The sequence below is a fragment of the Desmodus rotundus genome, chromosome 10, assembly GCF_022682495.2.
Source record: "Desmodus rotundus isolate HL8 chromosome 10, HLdesRot8A.1, whole genome shotgun sequence".
Taxonomy (NCBI): Eukaryota; Metazoa; Chordata; class Mammalia; order Chiroptera; family Phyllostomidae; genus Desmodus; species Desmodus rotundus.
Genome location: NC_071396.1, coordinates 2,830,671 through 2,852,261, shown reverse-complemented (window position 1 = coordinate 2,852,261; position 21,591 = coordinate 2,830,671). Strand labels below are relative to the sequence as shown.

The following is a 21,591-nucleotide window of genomic DNA, read 5'->3' as shown; positions in this document are numbered from 1 at the left end:
CAAGAGCTGGTGGAATGGATGACCCTGGCCAAAGCTTCATTTTAAGAATCTTGGTAAGTTACTTGTAGGATCTCATATAAGGACCGTTGGCTTCCATATATGCTCTGGTATAGGTAGGTAGGTAGGCAGGTAGGCAGATACATAGACACATAGACAGACACAGAGATACATAGATAGGTAGGTAGGTAGATAAAATCTCTGCTTTAGTTGTTTTACTAATTTCCTATTTCAATCCACTCATTCCAAAGTGTCAGAAGAACAATGCTACATCTAGAGGGAAAAAATCATTTTCTCCCCCCAAAATATTACCAACTCCAAAACTCCATGCCTGTCCCTTTGAGTTGTCACTGTCACGCTGGCCGAGAGGGAGGCAGAGGCCCCGTGACTTCCCTACCTCCAAAAGCATTCCCGCCAGGTGACCTTTCGTTCTTTCTGTTCTTGAACAGCATCCAGTCCCACTTGTCTGTGTTATAAACCCAGTTGGTAGGCAGGGTAATTAGATTCTGGGTCTACCTATTTAATTATGTAACTTGGAACGAGTTACATATTTCTGTAACTCGGGTCATTCATCTGTAAAAAGAGGAAAATAACAGAATTCCTCAGAGTTGGCATGCAGATAAATGAAACAACACATGTAACATGCCTGGAACGATGTGTGGCATGTATGAAGCTCTTGGTGAACGGTCACTGGCTTTGAGATCAGTACTACATGCAATATCATCATCCACTTTCACCTTATCTTTTGTACATTCAGGAGAAATAGGTAAAACAGCCCATGTCCTCACCACATGGTGAGAGAGTGACTCAAGCCGTTGCCATCACTCTCGGTGGTTCTTGTCCAGCTCACTGACTACCCTAAATCCTGGGAGATCATGAGGTACTTCTGCTGCAACAGACCTGAGCCAGCAGGCTGTCCATTATGAAACCACACCTCTGGCCCCATTGTTAACACCTGGCTGTCTGCAATATGTGGACAGCCCATAGGTTTTCCCACAGGGCTTCCGGGAGGTTGAAATTCGGTAATCCGCCTTTATCCCCATTCACACGGTGACCTACAAGATGGGCTCAGTGTGGCTCTGAATGACAATTCATCACCGTGATTCTGTGCAAAGTCCAGCATTGGAAAGCTGAGAACAAGGAACCCCTTATTTCTTTGTTAATAAAATTGCTAAAGATCTTATTTATTTTTAGAGAAGGGAAGGGAGGGAGAAAGAGAGGGAGAAAAACATCAATGTGTGGTTGCCTCCCACTCACCCGCTACTGGGGACCTGGCCTGCAACCCAGGCATGTGCCCCAGACTAATAATTCAACCGGCGACCCCCTGGTTCGCAGGCTGGTGCTCAATCCACTGAGCCACACCAGCCAGGGCTGAAGACTTTATTTCCTACATGCACTGTTTTGGGGCTTTGTATACAACATCCATTTCTTACACATATTTACATACTGTGAAAATTGGAAATAATGCAACTCTAAGTTCAAGGAGTGCACACAGAGAGGGGGCAGACTCTCGGGAAAGTCGTGGCGTAATCGCTGGCATGTTGAGGGTACCGTAGCCCAGTTCCAAAGACAGGCCCAGGTAAGACTGTGCACACAAGGAGGGTGAAGACTGGGGGACTTGCTTCTAACCACTTTCCCTTAAACACCAGCCACACTTGACAGTCTGAATTTGTTTCTGTTTTCTTGCAATGCTTCCATTTGTAAAAAAAAAAAAAAAAAAAAAAAAAAAAAAGCAGATAAATACGGTCGATCTAAGACAATATTGTGGAGAAAAAATCTTACTGTCTGCAGTCTCACTTTTATGTGGGTCCTCTTCTCCCCCAAACCAGGGCCACTTCACCCCTGTTCCTTTCAGGCAATGAGGGCTTTCCAGCCTCTAGTCTAACTCTTCACTTCCCAACTCTCAACCCACCTCCACTCCGTTGCCAGAGGAGACAAATAAATCTCGCATGGCTGGTCCTCCGAACTAGTTGACACAGGAGATTTATTTTTCCAAGTACGTGCAATGGTTCTTCCTTCCCTTGAAATTGCACTTACATCTTAGATTCTGTTTAAGAGCCTCTTTCAGTTGTATCTAACTATTGAGGAGTCAGGGTCAGAAATTTTGAATCCTCTCTTCTGCTCCTAGATGGTCAGGTACAAAGGATCCAATGACATTTTCACCATGTTCTCTTGCCTTCGAGGAGCCTGGGTTTTTTATTTATGTACCTACCGCAAGCAATCGGCATCTCTGTGGCTCAGGGTCACCCGCCTCCCAGACGCTGGGCCAAATTATGAGGCCAAACGTCACAAGCAAAGGTTTAACGTGGAGGATGGTCAGAGGTGGCAGCCCGCAGGGCTTCCGAGGCAGTGGGCACTTGTTCTGGGGCACGTGAGGGCACAACTAAGAAAACAGCAGTCACATAGCACACAGTATTGGGGAAGCTGTAAATGCGAAGGACTGTGTCGGGCAATGGAAACGAATAGTGAGGTTCAGCCGAGAAAGTCAAGCTCACAATCGTACCGTGTGGCAAACTTCTTGGTGTCTCTGTGAATTAGAATGAAGCCCAATATTCATGATTTATAAATAGATATCAGGTATAAATATTTAATATGGATAATATCAAATGTTGGGTAGGTTGACAGTATTTTATATTTTATTTTTAACAGGAAGAGTAAAATATGTATCTGTATTCCATCTTTATCACTTGTTTATTTATAAAGTTTGGTCATTTGCTTACAATTTTAAGAAGCTTACACAACACCACCGCTTGTACCAGAAAAGAGTTTCGGGCCCTGCTTAACCAGTCTTCCTGACCTGGGCAAATCACATGAGAAGGGCCTCCCACCCCCGGCCTTCATATGTATTCCATATTGTGCAGCCCCCCCAATCAGTTTTGGATTTGTACTGAAGATGAGATTTTTGCCAGTGTTCCAGAGGTAGTCCTTTCCTCCCATCCCATTCTCTTAAATTGCAACTTGATTGCTGTCTGATGATTGAGATGCTTGAGAACAAAATAATTGGGTTTTTTTCCATGACCCATAAAAAAAATCCTCTATCTAGTCCAGGATTGTCAAAGACTAAAAGTAACTGTCTTTCTGGATCATTGCCTATTGTTTTGCTCCCTTTTATAGAGAAATTTTTAATTGGCAATTTAATACTCAGGGAAAGCATTAGTTAAAGAACATCTTGATTGAAGGCATGTGATAAATATTGCACAGAAGAGGCCACATCAGTTTAACTTCAAACTGTAAATATATAAAGCAACTGGGTAAACTTCACTGTGGAAAAAAATGTTGCTTTTTGCTTCATTTACTAAAGGTAACTTAGACAACAGAAGCCAACACTGAAAACTCATAAGTACACCAATAAAAACTAATGAACCATCAATGACAAAATGATTTATGAGCACATAAAACATTGTGATAAACAAGAACATGTTTTGAAAAAGCCAATAAAAATATCGCATCCACTCTTAACAACAGCAAAGAGAAAAAATCATGGCCTAGCTACAGGTACACGTTGCAACTCAATACACTGTTAGTCTAATTGTTTTTTTAACCAGCAATGAAGACCAAGCTATGAGTGTTTAGCCTTCATTTGTATTATTTCTCATACTGCGTTTCAAATCTATTTTTGTAGAAGTTGAATTGTATTAGTAAGAGAGAAGGGCAAAAGGATGTTAATTTTTATAAAACAAGTTAGCTAAAGTCATCTTCTCAGTTATCCGTGTGGAAATGTGGTTTTGTACCCATCCTCAAGACTGCATGAAGCTGCTAGGGAAAAACTGTTTGGTAGAAAGTTTAATCTAAAATGTCACATACCTTATGTGGAAAATTAAATTACCACATTCCAACCTCCCTTACCCAAGACATATTGTACGTAGAGGTACTTTGAAAAGTTAAAAGTGTATTAATCACAGAAGAACTTACACTAATACATAACCATATTCAGAAAGTGGACATAGGAGAGTGAGTGAGTAAATGGAATCAAACTTGAAAAGCAAACGCTTAAGTAACTTAAACAGCTATATTTCAATTTTATTTATAAGAGCCAGTCAAGATACTTTTACATAAAATATTAAAATTTGAATTCTTGATAACTATTACATACTTCAAAAGTAGGTAATTTTTTGGCTTATTTGTGGAGATTTTCTTTAATGTAATAGCTAGTACTAAGAAACACAGCTTGTCTGGATTCTCCCTCTAACAACAAATGCTTAAATCTTTTTTTCTAGATATTGTACATGCATGCTTGATTTTATGATATAATTAAACAGTAAAACACTTCATTCTTTACCGACCTGAAGTTAAAAACTTAATTTACATTAAATGGCTACTTTTCAAAACAATATATAATTTATGAAGGGTGATAAAATTGGTAAATTATATACATGTATCATCTGCCAATCCAAAACCTATTCCTCCGATTTAATTTCCCCAATTTAATTTTATAAAGTAATATCTCTGAATTATAAGAAATCTAAACTTACACATACTCCAAAAACTATCTAAATATGTCCCCTATTTTATAAATACCCCTTAAACCATTAATTGATTGGATTGTACTCTGTTCAAATCCTGTTATGTTTTTCAGTTACTGCAATGTATTAGGTGACTTGCTTGCATTGCTTCTAAACGCAACCTATAAAATATGAAAGATATATTTTAAATTAATGGAGTTGAAACAACAGAACACATGCTTGAAAACTAAAATGGTGTTAATTAAGTAAATGGCCTACTTGTACATGACTGCCTACTTCTACAGCACTGTCCATTAACAGTAATTTATCCACCGTTGTGATAACTCAGCCACATCACGTACATCGTGTTCCAAACTTTAAATTGTCTAAGGCTCCATGGCAGCCGTGAAGGGCTTTGCTCTGTCTGAAGGCATTTCAAACCTGGCGGTTGCCATCTCTGACTTCAGGAGAATGTTCCAAGTCTTTGCGGTTTTATGAATCTTAGAAAGATTCAAACAGACAGCTGTCTCCCTGTGGGCACCTGGAGCTCAGGCTCGTGGAATTTCAACACAACAGCAACTCTCTCTATTGCAGCTCGGCTTCCTTAGACACCCAGCTCCGTTCAGCCTCTGGTCCATTAGCATCGGCCACGGAGCACCTTCGGAGGGACCGACTGTTTTAAATGTTACGTTCAAAATAGACTGAGTACTTTGATCCATCGCTAATATATGTTCAAGCAAACACTGATTATCAATTTACAATAGTGCATGATCTTTGGGACAGTGTTAAACTGGACATTTTGCAAAGCCATCCCCATAACAAAATACCGTCGATATTCTGGGAGAAAATTCACCTGTAATTATCTGTGTGAACACCTCCGGAGCAAGCACTGTCTCATATTCTATCTTACATCTTTTCCCAAAACTTGACTCAGTAAGGCCGTGCAACGCAGCATACCTTCAAACATTAGCTGAAGGGATAAACGACCATTAAGGAAATGCTGTGCGAACGCATGCACAGCATTTGAACTAGATTTGTGTGTTTTATGCAGAATACCGAAGAAATAAACAGGCCTCACGTATCCAGCAGGCGTCTCTAAGGCATAAGCATTGCTGACATTTAGCAGGTCTCCGGTTTATCCCATGGGCCCCTGAACTAACGTCATTGGTGTGCCAAGTTACTGCACGCTACGTCTCTTCCCTTGTCCTACGCAGAAACAGATGTCAGAACGCACGTGATGGGGAGGTAATTAGGTAAGGGCAGCACTGACATATGCCTCATACATACATTACACATGCGTGCTATATTTCATGCAGAGTATAGGTCTGTTACGTCTACATCACGTATAGCCACGCCCAGGTCACAGAGGATATACATTCTGAGGAATGTGCCATTAGGTAATTTTCTCCTTGTGGGAACATCACAGAGCGCGCTCACACAAACCTAGAGGGTCTGGCCTACTACACGCCTAGGCTGCGTGGCACGGCCTGGTGCTCCTGGGCTGCACACCTGCACAGCAGGTCCCTGTACAAACAACGTGAGACTAAACCAAGCACCAGGGACGACGATGCCCTCTAGGGACTTGGCACACCTGAGATACAGGAGGCCGCTGCTGGCAGATCCCCGCAGACCCTCACAGCCAACGCTTTTATGTAGAAAGAGGACCCTCTAAAACAACAGTGTACAGTGTAGCAAATACACACACCAGTAACAGTCGTTTATTGCTGTTATCAAGCATCACAGGCTGCACCTGATTGCAGGTGTGCCCCACTTCCTCCCCGGGCGGCGCCGTCTGTGCGTTTACACCAGCATCCCCGTAAACACAGGACACACACTGTGCTGGGACGTTCTGATGGCTACAGTGTCCCTGGATGATAGGATTCTTCCGCTCCGTGATGATCTCATGTGACCGCTTAGGTATGTGGACTGTAGTTGACCGAAATGTTGTTATTCATCACGTGACTGTACCCATGCCTGTGCATTATGTGTGGGTGTTTCCCTACCAAGAGGTGGTGCAAATGAAACTTTAGTGACCTATCTGTGCAAGGTGAGTTCACAAAGGGTCTCTGGTGTGGAGTTCACACTTCCCGTGTCCTAAGAAGCCACCGGTGTTCTCCCTTTAACAACACCCCTCCCACATCACTCAAAGGCCTCCCCCATTTCCCATGACAGTCACCCATGCCCTACGGAGACTGATTGGAAACTCCTTAGCATGGGAAGCCAGGTAGAGAGGTCTGCTTCCCTGGCATCTCTTCCACCACCATCTCTAGGACCTGACTCTGGAGACCATGCCTCCTCGGTTCAGATTCTCCCAGGAGCAGATCTTGCGAGGATTGGCGCGTAAGTGTATTTAGGAAACGACCCAGGAAACACCAATAGGGGAACGACGGAAAGGAAGCCAAGAAAGTTTACAATATCAGCCAGCTACCACTGTGGGCAGACAGAGCTCAGCCCCACAGGACCTGTGCAGCACGCATCTCGCAGCTACGCCAGCCCAGGAGAAAGGAAGCTCCTATCGCATTCCTGCTGGCTGGGTGGCACTTTGGTGCACCCCAAGGCCAGGGGAAGAAAAGCAAAGACAGAAACAAAAACCTCAGATGGAGGGCGTGTCTAGAAAACAGCCTAGAGAACATGGGCGGAGCACCCCAGGTACCTGTGGGTAGACACTGTCTACCAGTTCCTCCAGGAAAGGGGGCTCCCTCCCTCCTCAACTCCAGGGAGGCCATGAAGAGCGGAGCAGACTCACGTGGCCCCTCAGACTTCAGTGCGAGGAGGCTCTGTGTCCACAGCACAGACAAGAGAGACGGCTTTACTTACTGCCTATCAATTTCGGATTCTGGAGAAAAATGAAAGAGAATTGCAAGCTGCAACTCTGAAGAAAGAAATCAACATTTAATGAGCAACTAAACCATGCTCGATGCGGAAGAGTGATTCTTATCAATTCTAATTCACTCAGTGGAAGAACTTCATAGCTTCCTGAGGAATTTGAGTGGCAAAGACCTGAGCCCAAGTGCCATCTTTGCATTTACAAGATATGTTACAAAGAAAAGTATTTGATTTCTGGGAAACTTAATGTCCTACTCCTTAAAATAATCACCCACTATTCAGGGAGTGTTGAAGATTGACTGAGATAACATATAGCATAAGTTAACATACATATATTTACATATATACACATGTGTATAGATATATATACATATATATATATATTACACATAGCATAATTAATACCCAGCACCAGCCAGTGCTTAGTGCTAACTAACTGATAGCCTTGAACCTTACAAAACTACAATTACTGAACGTCATTATGGCTGAATGACTTGCCCAAAGTCACTCAGCGAGGGGAGAAATAAACAAAGGTCCTGGGTCCCTTCTAAGGGATCTTGTCTTCAAAGATGGGAAACAAATGGACCAAAACTAAATACTAACTTTTCATAAAGCCACAAAATTAGTCTAATCTTTAAGAATAGATGAGCAACTTAAATGTTTAACATGTCATTTTTCACAGTAAACATGGCCAATCTTTAAGATAAATTTGGGCTAACATAATCTTTATTGTAATAGATATTATAAATAAATGTACAAAACTTTTTTGTTTCAAAATAGCAGCAACTCTTGTAGGTAGCATTCAGCTGACCACAGTTCTTAGTTACTGACACATGTCTGCAGCATCCTCAGAAAATTGACAGCAACCCCATGAACAATTAATATCTTGGCTACAACATTAAACAGCAAACAACACTCCCACCACCAAGTCCTCTGTACGTCCTGAGCCCACCCCACACTTTTTACACAGAAAAGAGGATTTCTGTTCTACACGATGAACCTCAGGTCCTTGGGTAACAAAGACAGAGCCAATCACCTTGAGCTCTGCACTTGAGGAGCCATTTAACCAGGCTGATACAATGTGTCTCCCTGTCCGCTCTATTGCATGTGTGTTTAAGTATTCTTTTCTCTCTCTTCTTCTTTCAACCAGCACACCTTACTTCTCCAGCCTGCTGGTAAGTTGGTACGCCTCCTTTTAATTCTAAACTATTATATATGTCTTTGCCTTAAAGGAAGAGATTGAGTTGAACCCTTATCCTCTGCAAAACACCTGTATCCCTTTAAACTACTGGGAGGAGACCAAACGAGAATCAGTCATTGATGCACGGCCCTGTGTATACAGACAGGAGTTAATACTGGAGCCCAGATGATAAGGAAAAGAAGGAAGGGACCGCCCAGGGCTGAGTGAAGAGATTTTTGAATCAGACCAACAACCGATCTTTTCTGTAATTAAAATACAATGTCAATATCAAAGTGAACTTCAAGGAAACATTTCAACTGAATGGAGAGCCTAGTTCGCAAATTATTTCAAAACAAGGACATGTGGCCTGTGCTACATGAAATGGCCATTCCAGAAAATACCAAATTCAATGGAACAGAAAATGGGCTTTTTAAATCATGAGACGGAGCTAGCCGGAGGAATTTCAGAAGTTCAGGCAAAGCAGCGATGCTGTAGAAAAATCACAGGAGCAATATTTTGCTAATAATGAATATTCCAGTTTTGACACTTATCTTAATTTTGTGATATATATGCTATTTAGGTTAAAAAATACCTCAATTATGAAAAGGTCGGACCATTCTCTACAAACACCATGATTACTATTATTAATAATCGTCACAGCTGCCTGGTCAAAGTGAGTCTTTTCCATGGCAAAGGCTGTCATTTTTAGGAACCACCTGTTACATATTTAAATCGACTGTCTACCTGTGAGTCTAAATGTTTACGAAGCATACGGTACCTGGTGGCAGGTCACCCCTGCTCAGGACAATGCTGGCTGACTACACGTGCAGGAGATTTAAGTTTCTACTGCGCTCTCCCAGTCAACCTGAACACGTCTGCGAACGTGATCACCGACACTACGGGGGGAAAGGGAAACCGGCACCGATACTGCGTGCCATTCGGATTTTTCTACCTCAGATACCAGCCTCATACACACCCTCGGTAAACACACACGGACAAGAATAAGCATCACATAAAGGCAATAAATCCGTTGCAGGGACAGGAAGGTGGAAAGGGAAGGAGTTCCTCGTCTGTGACAATGTTTCCATGGAGTCAAAATGGAGAGACAGACCAGAGTCCCTTTTGCTGGCTCCCCATCCCTGGCTCCAGTGGCCTCCCCTCCCGCCGCCCCCCTCAGGCTCCCCACCTGTCTCTGCTCCAGCTGTCTTGAGGGTACCACCCTGCCCCACATCACTCACCTGTCGTCATTCTGCCATCCTTGGTCCCCTAGCAGCAAATCCCGAAACCTGTACCTGGGGGGCAGAGGGGGTACTTCGCTCTCCAAATCAACCATCCCTCCTCCAAGAGTGGGGGACACAGACCAACGGAGGAGAGGAGGCAGGCAGGCAGCGAATGTTGCGGAGCAGCGGGAGGGGACGACTGAGACCTGTGGCCTGGAGAGGGACAGCAGGGGGAAGGGGCCCGGAGGGGGAGGGTCCGCTTGGAGCCGGAAGCCCCGGCTGCAGGGGGGCCGGCTCTGCTCTCCCTCCGGAGTGTGATGGGGATGATGCAAACCCAGCCCAGGAGCAAAAGTCTGGCTCCGACCAGAATCTCCGCTGCCAGGAACCGCCCCCGGGCTCGGCACCGCCTCTGGTTCCCCAGGACTCGGGGGAGGCGGGAATGCAAAAGTAACTTGGGGCGGGGGGCGGTGCGCGGTGCCTGGAAAGAGGGGATTTGGTGGGAGTGTGCTCGGTGTGATGCTGGAGCGCTTCCCCGAAAGGCAGCAGGTGCACCAGGCGCGGGACCCTGGGCCTGGGTCCCCAAGCCGCCCAGGCTCCCCGGGCGCACCTTCGGAGCAATGAGACGCCCCCTGTTTTGCATAACGTGGTGACGCATGGAGGGGCCTTGGGGATGACCAATGGGGGCGCACTTAATTAGCAGATTTGCGGGCTCCAGACCCTCGCCGGGCAGGGCACGCAGGACGCTTGGGGTGTCCAAGGTGCTCCCAAGCCCTTGGGCTTTGTTGCCTTCAGCTGGGTAGGCAGGCTGCAACACGCACGTCTCTGCGGAGGGAATCCCCACTCCAGCCCTAGGAAAGTCCCTTTTATTTTTTTCTTGCCATCTGCAAGAACGGGAGGTGTTTCCCTGATCCTGGAAAAGAAGGAAGGCACTCCTCCGGCCGCCGAAGGGAAACAAGTGCAGGAGGGCCGGGGTTGCTCCCTGAAACGTCGAGGACCAGATACTGGTCCAGGACTGTTGCCGCTCCTCCCGGCGCTGTGGGCTCACAGGTGCCACGCCCCAGCCCTGGGGATGCTCCCAGGAGTGGTCCACCCAGCCAGAGCAGGACGTGAACCCCGGAGCTGGTTTTTCAGCATCAATGTCTGCTTCCCCTGGAACAGGATCCCTAGTTGCATTTACACCAAGAACTGATCGCGCTGTATACAGACAGCGAATGCATCCCATCCAGGGGTGTGAGGAACACTTAACATCGCCCATGCCCTTGGGAATCCCCGTAGTGTGCTTGGAGGAACCCGCTTCTTGATGACGTGATACAGCATGAGACTCAGTGATCAGACCACTTATAAAGAGATTTGGGAACACCCAGGATGCACATATTCATGGAGGGCTGAAGAGGGACTGAAAATAAACAAAGCCCCCCTGTTCATTTGTCCCTCCGCTTCAGGGAAGGGAAGGAAGCGTGAGCAAGCTGAATAGTACTGGCAGCATGATTTGAAAAACTGTTTGGTTTATCTAGAAGACAATGAATATGATGTGATTAATTCTTAGTGAGGTCATGCAGTGGGGGTTTGTACAGAAAGTCGGAACTGCAAGAAGAGATCAGCCAAAAGATGCTGTTAGTTAAAATAGGATGAGTAACTGAACCTGAAGCATCACAGTGGGAGTACAATAGTCCACACCCTACGTCTCTGTCCTCGAAATCCTACCTGCTCCTCCAGACCTGCCCAAATGATGTAACCTCCATTCGGTGTCCTGGCTCGTCCAGGCCAGTGCTGATGCCTTCTTCCCGCGAACACCTCCCAGTCCTTGTGTTTTCTCATTCGCTATTATACCCTGGCCTGCCGTCTGAACGACTGCATTTTTCTGCATTTTGTGGAGACGCATTAAAAGCTTTTCCACCTTGGACATTGATACTTTTTCACCGTAGTTCCAGAGCTATGTATGTGTTTATGTTTCTTTCTCATGACCGCACGGAATCACTTTGCCAAATGAGCCGGCTCTACCACCACATCAATACTGTGTGGGCGAGAAGAGACAAAACCTCGGGTTTACATTCTGGCCCTTATATCCTGTTTATTAAGTTAGCTCTATGAAGCGTACCTTTTAAATGTTCCAGGTTAAAACTTAACAGTTTTACTTGTATTATGATCATCTGCTTTTATACATTTATGTATCAGCAAAAGACTCAGAAGTAAGGCAGTTAAAAAAAATTAGCTTTGAGTGCTAGATGCTGAAATACACAAAGTTGGAAGGGAGGCTACGTCACGTTTTCCTTAGAGAAAAGCAGTGTACCCTTATTTTTCGCTTTCGTGGCCATCTTAAGTATTTCACATCCAGGAGTCCAGATAAATATTACAAAGAAAAAAAATGAAGGAATAAGGAAAAGCCTGCTCAGCCAATAGGATACAAATGGTATGAAGGACCGGAGCAGGCCAACCACGTGGAGCCTTCCACATTAATGATGCATTGATTTCTGTGTGGCTTAAAATCGTCGTCCGCATGGAAAATTTTATACTTCTAAATCTAAAGAATTAAAGAAATAATGCAACATAAGAAATACTATCCTGCCATTGTTAAAACCTAGCAATATTTGGGCATTGAAACAAATTTATAATTGGAAGAACCTTTTGCTCACCTCTATATATTTTTCAACTTTCTGGAGGCAGGCTTTTTAATTTTTGTCATTATTTGACTTCCAGGTCTCCCACCTGCCTTTCTGCACTACACTTTTATGCTTTTTTTTTTTCAAGTCACTGCCTGCTGTTAAAATATACTTTCCTCTTTCCGTTTTTTAAATCTTGGTTTCCTTTTTCCATTGTGCTCTTTTAATGTCCTATTTCACAGACTCTTGTTCTCTCTGTGTGCTTGAAAGCTTTCATTCCACTGTAACATGATGATCGATTTTTAGAAACAATTTTAAACTTAGTTCTGTCCATTAGTTTCACATGGCCCTGACTGGCATTCTTACGGCCCCTCCCCAACATCTATCTACAGGTAGAAAAAGGTAACAAAACCTGCCCCATTTTCTTACCATGAAAAGAGGACCCAGTAAAAAAAGAAAAGTGAAAAAGCAGGATATCACATCCTATTCACAAATTCCCCCAGGAAGGCACAGGCAGGTAGTGGAGCAGAAGGCCATGTGGAGACTGATGGATTTTCCAATAGTGAAGACAAGTGGCCGGCGCGGCTGGCGCTCTCTGGCGTCCCATAGATAGCTCTGGTCTGAGCCGGGAACAAGGATACACACCTGACGGTGGAAACCTGTCCAGAGGCAGGTCCGTTTTGTTAACAGCAATGTCCTCTGCCGTGTTCCTCCTCGCCTCTTCCCTCCGCTCCTAGCTCTCTCCAGGTGCACGTCTTAGCATTGTTCTTAATGGTAGCACATCTCCGCATTTACCTGCTTCCCACTCTCCTCACTTCGACTGAATTTTGAGAGGGAGAACATAGAGCCAATGAGAGAACCCTTCAGTGCCAAATGTGAGTCAATAACTCTGAAGCCTGTTCTCTTCCAATAGTGCAGGAATCGCCTCCCTGGTATCATTCTACCGACAAAACACATACTTCTCAGTGAGGAAAATCTCCCGAGGGCTTGGAAAACTCCAGTATTATCTTGGATCTTCCCACCCTCAGGTCGCCGGTGTCCCAAGTCCTGCTCATTGATACTTAGACAGGGCACCCCTATTCCCTGACCCTTGTCATTGTCCAGCCTGCTAGAGCAGTCATGGAAAGCACCCCTTCTTCTTTCTCACAGTCTTTGTCAACTAGTGGATGAGCGACAACCGTCCAGTGAGCTAATGGGAAGCTGTGTATGTGGATGGACTAACTGTCACTCTTCAAACATGAGAACATATGAATGTTCAGATACTAATAGCAGCAGTGTGAGGGACTAGGTGTGCCAGATGCTACATCATGAGATGTGCAATAATTTTGAAAAATGACGTCTAAGTTCAAAAGGCGAAAAACTTAGGTTCCGATGATAGCACCCAGCTACAGCGCGCTCAGCCAAGATCGAGCACCTCGATTTTGTCACTCCAGAGTGTACACTCTTCCCAAATAGCTCTAGATATTGACCATAAACTTTCTTTCTCAGCTATTTGGGAAGAGTGTACACTCTGGAGTGAGGAAGTCGAGGTGCTGGATCTTGGCTGAGCGCGCTGTAGCTGGGTGCTATTGTCTGAACCTGTTTATGTTTACTGATTGGTGAGCCGAATCATAAAGTAGAGTTATAACATCGTCCCGCCGCTCTCCTGCTGATGTGCTCAGCCTCAGTCCCCTACATTTCCACCTGCAGGACTGCCTGTCACCTGTGTGTTTCCCGGGAAGTCTCCTCTCTCCCTTCCCCTAGAGCTGCCTCATCACTTCCTTCATCAGAGAAGACTTTCCTGAGCACCCAGCCCAAGGATGTCACCCAGCCACTGCCTGTTCCAGAAAACTGTTGTAGCACCCGTGTTAATTAGCTTTTAAAGATAGTCCTCGCCATCTCATGGACCGTACTAATCTCTTTGCCTTTTCCTTGCTCTTCCACTCCACCTACGAGCTCAGTTCCGTAAGCCCAGCATCTTTTTGATGGGAGCCCACAGAACAGTGCCTGGTGTAGAGTAGGGACTTGAAAAAAAGTTTGCCCAGTGATGGAAAACAGGAAAGGGAAGCAAGGAGGGGTGGAGGAAGGAAAAACAATTTGTTCAGATACTTCCCCTCGCTTTTTCAGTTCCAGTATGGGAAAAAGGCATTGCACGTAGAGACATGGGTTTTAAATGTGTGCGTGCAGGCATGTTAGGCAGGGGTGCAGAGTCCCAAAGCATTTGTGATGCCCTTGTGTGGAGGTCCCACAGACCTCTCTCATGCAGGGTTTGCGTCGAGAAATAGAGTATGCTTGCCGGACGGAAAACATATGTAGGGTATGGTCGTAGCAATTGAAGTGGTTTTACTTGCATGAAATATTGTCATTAACTTTTATTGATTTCTCTAATGTAGAAATTTAATTTCCCAGGAGGAAAACTTTAGGTGATTTCTGTATGATTGCCGTATTACTGCTGCAATATATCAGCAACTCATAGAAGGCTGTCACTGCCTGTCCAGGACAGACTCATTTGTTTAATAATTTGGCAATATTTTATATTAATAGAATAAATATTTCTCTCTTTGGAGATGCTTCAATAGAGGCAACAGAGAGCTAAAATAAATTACTCGGTAGTCCTTTCAGTATGAATGATATGAAAGTCCAATCTTCCTCATTATTAGGCAACGTCCCAAGGCTATAAGCTGACAGTTTTCATTGCAAGTTGTAAGATGGTATAAACATAGCACATAACAACACATTAAGGAAATTAGAAAAATCGCACATGTTTTTTATACAGAATTATGTTAGATCACTGGCGTGTATGAAAACATAAGATCCTTGCCATTCATATATTGTCTTTACCTATAGTGTGACGTTGTAAATATTGACTATACTACCTGTATATACTAAGCTTGGGTTTTTATTTCTTTTCAAGCAGTACATCACTTCAGGTATTAAATGGTAGTTCTGTGTCCATTGCAATCTTGATTTGTGAGGTTTGAAGGTATAAGTTACTAAAACTTTGAGTGTTCGCCATATATTTTTCTGGTGTCGTATAAAGACTAGAGCAAAACAGAAAAATACAGATACTGATACTAATGACAAGATGTTGAGTATTCATACGTAGGGACTGAGAAAGGAGAAGAAATTAATAAACATGGTCATAAGTCACCACCGTTTCACCTCAGTTGAACTTCCTGAATTTAGCTTTCAGGAAAAGAACAAAATCAGAGAAAATAAGATACATCATTAAAGCAAGAGACACGTTTTTGAAGAGGCTGATGTCTAGCAGGTGTTACGTTATGAGAGATGGCACAGTACGGTGGCCATCGGGACGGGGCTACTTTGTTCGCAGGCACACCTGCTGTTTGAAGGGAGTGAGTCACCATGTACCTCATTTCAATGTAAAAGCTTCCCTTTCACCCCTAAATCACTCCAGCCTGGGAGGTACAAAAGTTGTATCCTATTTGTTACAAACACACACACACACACACACACACACACAGAAATAATCTTAGAAAAATCTTTTCTGGCTATTTCATCAGATAGGCTCTGAATTCCAGAAGTGGGCATGACTTGACCCTTGCCCTTTGCCTCCCCTTCACCTGGTCCCAGGGCCCCCCAGCCCACCCATCCTGCTACCTGAAAAGCAGTGTTCTTTGGAGAGTGAGTGTGCAAGTTCTGCACCCGGACTGCTAGGAGTTCAATCCTGACACTGGACCGGCGCGTCTTTGGGCAACCGTCTCTCTGTTTCAGGTTCCCTCTCTACCAGGTGCAGCAACAACACTTTCTGAGGTTCAGATACACCAACACATCTAAACAGTTTTAATGGTGTTCACCACAAGTTTCACATTGCTGTCACATGTATTTTTCAAGCTGTGGGCATGCACACTTTAAGAAGTCTTTTTCTTAATATAAACAGGTCTTTGCTGTTTAGCAACTAATGAATCTAATTAGGCTTTTCAAATTTCATGCAACCAGCTGAACAGCTTTGATTACCTTTTAAGAGAGAAACTGCAGTCCGTACCCTCAAAGTAACTGAAGCGAATACATGTACTAAAGTTAAAAAGAAAAAAAAAAACCTGGGCGCTCAATGATTCTTCCGAGCTCCCATGGAAATAGTAAATATGGATAATCAAAAAATATTTTAAATATTCTCCAGGTGGGAGCCAGATCACGTAAGCATTAAAAATTAAAACAAACATCTTCAATTATGCTCATATTCAAAGCAAAACAAAAAGAAAGAAAGAAATATGCACCCTATGAGTTCAGATGCACCAAACCAAACATGCTTTGTGTCCACGTGGACTTGGAGGCTGCAGAAAACACGAGTTTGGCAAAAAGCAGACTGGAAATGTCATGGCCAAGTCAGTAATTAAGAAGGCACCCCACCCCTTCCTACTCAGATGGCAGTACAAGGTGTATTGAAGTACTGACCAGTTTGCAGAAGTGCCGTGCGTGATACGTAAGCATCATCGGAGGGCTGGCGTTTTTGACGAGGCCTCCCCCAGATGGAGGACACGGAAATGTGCCCAGCAGCCCCCGTGCTCACTTGGATTTAAACCGCAGGAGAATCATCGAGTTGCTCAGGGTGGTGCAGAAAAGCTGAATGCCATTTGATGGTAGTGGCCTGACAGCTGAAAGGGAATTTTTCCACTAATTTCCAGAATCATTAATAAATTATTTTTCTAGGCATTAGCTACCAAATTCTCTACGGCCATGATTTCTCCATGATGCATTTGTCTTGCTCAGGCATATCTTCAGAAATAATGTACCATAGTTTACACTAGAATGCAGGTCAAAGGGGACCAAGGTAGTCAATATAATAAATAGTTTTGTTTTTTAATTTACCACTGATGGTCCCTTTTTCCTCATTTTTCCTTTACTGCTAAAATCTCTTGCAAAGATCAGCTCCCTGATGAAGCTAATCTCAGATGATGGACTTAACATCCTGTTCTTGCGTGTAAAAGTCCTACTGCACCTTTCAGTTGATTGCGCTGGGATTCCAGCATCCATTCCTGCACCCTGCATGGGCATTTGATCCAAGTCGGGTCCAACATTACAGACGACGAGAAAGGAGAATCTCTCGTGTGTCTCCCTTTCTGCTGGGGTTTCTAAGTAGGAGCTATGTGTGTCCTTGTGAGACTTCGAAGTGGGTAGCACTTTGCAGAAACACTTGGAGGGATCAGTAAGATCTCTTGCTCCTTAAGATGGTTTGAACTGAATTTCTTGTGTGCCACCAACAGGAGTCTCCTCAGTAGTGCTATAAATAGTGTCTTTCTCGGCGCACTACCGAATCATGTCCTCGTAAGACGAACAACTTCACGTTTTGTTTCTCAGCAAATACTCTGCTGTTTGGATCTTAATGTTGACATCACCGGCATGGATTAACATTCCATGCTGGGGCCCAAATTTTACATTCCGCAGTACCTACATACCCGCCACAAACCATCAGACCACCTGATGCTGTAGAAAAATGTAAACTTTTGTAGTGACAGGCTTTAAAAGATACGCAGTTAGAAAATACCTTACTGACCAAAGTTTTACCCAGGTTCAGTGGATGAAGCATTCTTCGCTTCTGTAATTTTATCTATTTTCCTCTGTAATGCCAACTAGAACAAGGATGAAATATAAAAAATAGAGGCTGCTATATTTTCAATGGGACTAGGAGGCAGTCACAGCCCAAATCACAAACTGCAAACAGCAATTTGAGTGAGAGAGGGGAGGGACTAAGAAGTGCTGATGGGCGGTGCAGAACAGTCTCAGGGATATAAAGCACAGCCAAGGGAGTAGAGTCAGTAATAACTGTAACACCACGTACGGTGCCAGGTGGGCACTGGAAGCATCACAGGAAACACTATGGAAAAGTACATGATTATCCAACCACTAAGCTGTACACCAGAAAGCACTACAAAATACAACCAAAAGTAAACTGTAAAAAATGATATCATGTCAAAATGGCAGGTGACCAGAGCAAGCGCAAACTCCCTGGAGTAGAGCAAAGGTACTTCCCAGGACGGCGTGAATGGATACAGGTGTTCTCACGCAAGACCAGCGAGCAGGAAACCTGGATGAGGAGCTGCATCGGCCACATCTTACTTCCAGGAAGCGGACAAGAAGGGAATGCACACCGCAGTCCTCTTGGTGAGAGCTCGTCAAAGCCAGATGAAAATAAATTGCTCACAGCCAAATAGGGCAGAGACAGCCGCAACACAGGGCTTTGAGTGACAACGCTGAAGACCCCCTGCTCACCAGACATGTGACATGTGAGAGTAAACTGTGCATTTAACATGCAAAGGATTTTGATGTCAAAGTAGATAAAGAATTCTATGAAGATAATGTTCTATTTTCTAAGCAGGGGTACACTTCATCTATAGTAATTCCTTGTGCAGGTAAAACATAATCATGTGTGTGTTAAAGGTTGAATAAAAAAGGAGAGAGAATGGAAAAAAATCTATATGTCTTTGTATATGTGTTTGAAAAAAGCCATTGATCAGTATAAAACTGTTAAATAAGTGGCCTAAAACTATAGTGCATTATCACTCCGAACCCACAAAAAATTAGTAAAGTGAAAAAATCAGACAACACTGAGAGTTGGGAAGGTTTTGGAGAACTAGGTCTCTCCCTTAGTGCTGACAGGCCTGCGTATTGGTACAACTGTTCCAGACAGCTCTTCGCAGCATGCGCTAGATCTGAACACACGCGTACCCTGCGATCCAGCAATTCCTCTCCCAGGTATGTACTTTAAAAACCGAGATTCACGTGCACCAAAAAACATGTCACAGGGATGAAAATATTCCCATAGCAGCACGCTTCGTAATGGTCAAAAAACACTCCAATGCCCATTAGCAGTTGAACGAAAAAATAAATTGTGATTTAGTCACACAATAGAATATGATACAATCATGGGAAAAAAGCCAAGGGCAGCTGCCCAGCCGGGTGAGAGTAACTCTCCCAATTACAAGCCGAGGGGGAGAAGCCACAGTAGAGCGGACAGTGTAGGACGTCATTTACACGGTGTCTCGAACCCCTGGTTGTGGAAGTCACGTGAGTGAGGAGGGGATTTTGGTGCGCTAGGAATGGGCTGTTCAATGATCTCGACCCCGGTTTCCTGGATCCTATGTGGTTAGGGTTCATGCTCATGTGTTTCTAATACTTTAATACAACATTTTTTCCAAAAAGACCTTGCTAAGTAGCTTGTAATCATTAGTGAAGACCAAAATGTATTATTAAACACATGGCCACGATTCAAGATTGAAACATCCTTTCCACCGAAGTCCAGTCATTGATACCCGCAGGTATGGAAACCCAGGCTACTTTCACATTGCTCACAAAACTTAATTCAAATGTGATCGTTAAAAACACGCATGCCTCTTTTCAATCGATATTACACGATCAGTAAACAAAGGCTTTTATTAAAAAATATATAAACTTAAAGTTCCCTTTCACTTTTCTTTGTGTCTATGAAAAATTGTATTTACCAAAGAACTTCTTTGTTTTCTGTGTTTTTAAAAAATAGACACAAATGAAGACAACTGTACTTGAACAACAATAAAAAATGGGGGAAAAATAGACAACAATGTTTTGACTGTTAGAATCAGGGTAACGGCTATCCCGTGGGGAGCACGAGGAGGCTTCCAGCACGCTGGCCTTGGACTTGCCTTCCCCGTCCACACGCTGCTTCCACTGGTGTATTCACATTTATAAAATTAATTCTGTTTAGACATATGAGTTGCCCATTTTGTATCTACATTATAGTTCATTAAATGTTTATATTTTAAAATAGAATGGAAAAGCAAGCTCAGGTAGATGAGATAAGTGGAGGATATAAAGTTTGTTGACAATTTCTGTATCTCTGCATGACATGACATTAAAATAGCATATCTTATTTTGTAAATTAAAAAGCTTCATAAAGTTAGATTTAAATCAGTTAAAAAATGAAAAGTATCCTATGGCATCCGGGGGAAAATCTTGCAAAAGCAAATAATATGAATAACATTCGACCATGGCACATTAGCATGCTACAAACGAGTAAAATAATATTTATAAAGTCCTCATGACAAAAAGAAGCATGACTCAAGACTTTTTACACTCAGTCGAGTTGACATTTTAGCATAAAGGAAATAAATTCATGAATATGCAATAAATCAAGAAAGAGTCCAAGAGGCTGTCTTAGAAATTCGATTATGAAATGTAAGGGGAAAAGAAAAATAAAGATGAGTCAAAACTAGGGCCTCGGTAACAGAGAAGCCACAGACAGAAAACACTGGTGATGGAAAAAAGTAGGAAATCCACTTAGATTCAAAACTAAGATCTGAGGAGAACGGAAAAATTCGTTATAAAACGGAATGTAAATGCTAGACCGGTAGAATAAAGGGTGAACCCAATGAAATCAGGAAGGAGCAGAAGGAGGACGTTGAGGCACATAGCCGGACCACCTCCGTGGTTTCTACGTAAAGTGCGTGCACGGAGCCTGCGGTGGACAGTGAAACGGGAGCTGACGGGACTCGTGTGACCTCCAGGCAGCAGCTGTAGGACATGGGACGCAAGTCACCAGACCCCTTGCTCCGTGTCTGCCAGGAGCAACTGTGCCAAGAGGGTATATACGGTGTCTGTTATGTTTTTCCCCAGAAACCTGGGAGCACTTTCTGGGACCTGACTCCTAGGGGCACCCCTCCATGTCTTCTGGGGCCACAGACACATCTAACTCACATGGTAGCCCTGCCTGGGACACGTCTGGAGCTTTAAGGTGCATCTCCAGTCACTTGCCTTCTCCCAAGCATCTGATGCCCCATCCCTACTGTGCCCCATCTTTACCAGGAGGTGTTAAGGGACTGAGGCGTTGTGCCAGGTGGGGAATGCTGTCCTCCAAGACTCCACAGGCTCTGCAAAGCCTTGCACCTCTTTCTTGTTTGGGGGGTTAGGGAAGCTTGCACCCTCCCAATCATAGCTTCTGGGAAACACGCCTCTTACCAACCGCACGACTCCCAAAACCACCTGGCACGGCAGGGCCCCGGCCTTGAATTTTCTGTGGGTTCACCATCCACCTGCTCGCTCACAGATGTTCCAGCAAAGCCCGCAGGGACCGGTGGCAGAGGCAGGTGCTCACTCGCCAACAGGATGTCCCCCAGGTAACAGGCCCATTTTACTGACATGGGGAAGGAGGACAGGTCTCGGGCTACCACCCATGACATACTGTGCCGGTGGCCTTGGGGAAGCACACGGAAGGTCCCTTATTGTCCCTCCCACGTGAAGGCAGATTGAGCCTGGTTATCAGCAGCCTGTACTTGTCAGAGTCTTTCCATGAAAGTCCTTGAAGATGAAGCACTTTGGCAGGACACTTGTGTTAATAATAACTGTGTTAATAA

General features: G+C 44.1%; 1 protein-coding gene across 2 annotated transcripts in view; it reads right to left on the bottom strand.

Moving 5' to 3' along the window:
* The window catches only part of KCNT2 (potassium sodium-activated channel subfamily T member 2), a 194,412-nt gene extending 184,201 nt beyond the window's left edge, over nt 1–10,211 (bottom strand). The window contains exon 1 of one of the 2 annotated variants that reach the window (XM_024576037.4): nt 9,684–10,211. In XM_024576037.4, the coding sequence (XP_024431805.1) occupies nt 9,684–9,778 (95 nt within the window). In that variant the 5' untranslated portion in view covers nt 9,779–10,211. The remainder of the gene's footprint in view (nt 1–9,683) is intronic. The other variant, XM_024576038.4, reaches the window with a different exon arrangement.
* Between the last annotated feature and the right edge of the window lie 11,380 nt (nt 10,212–21,591).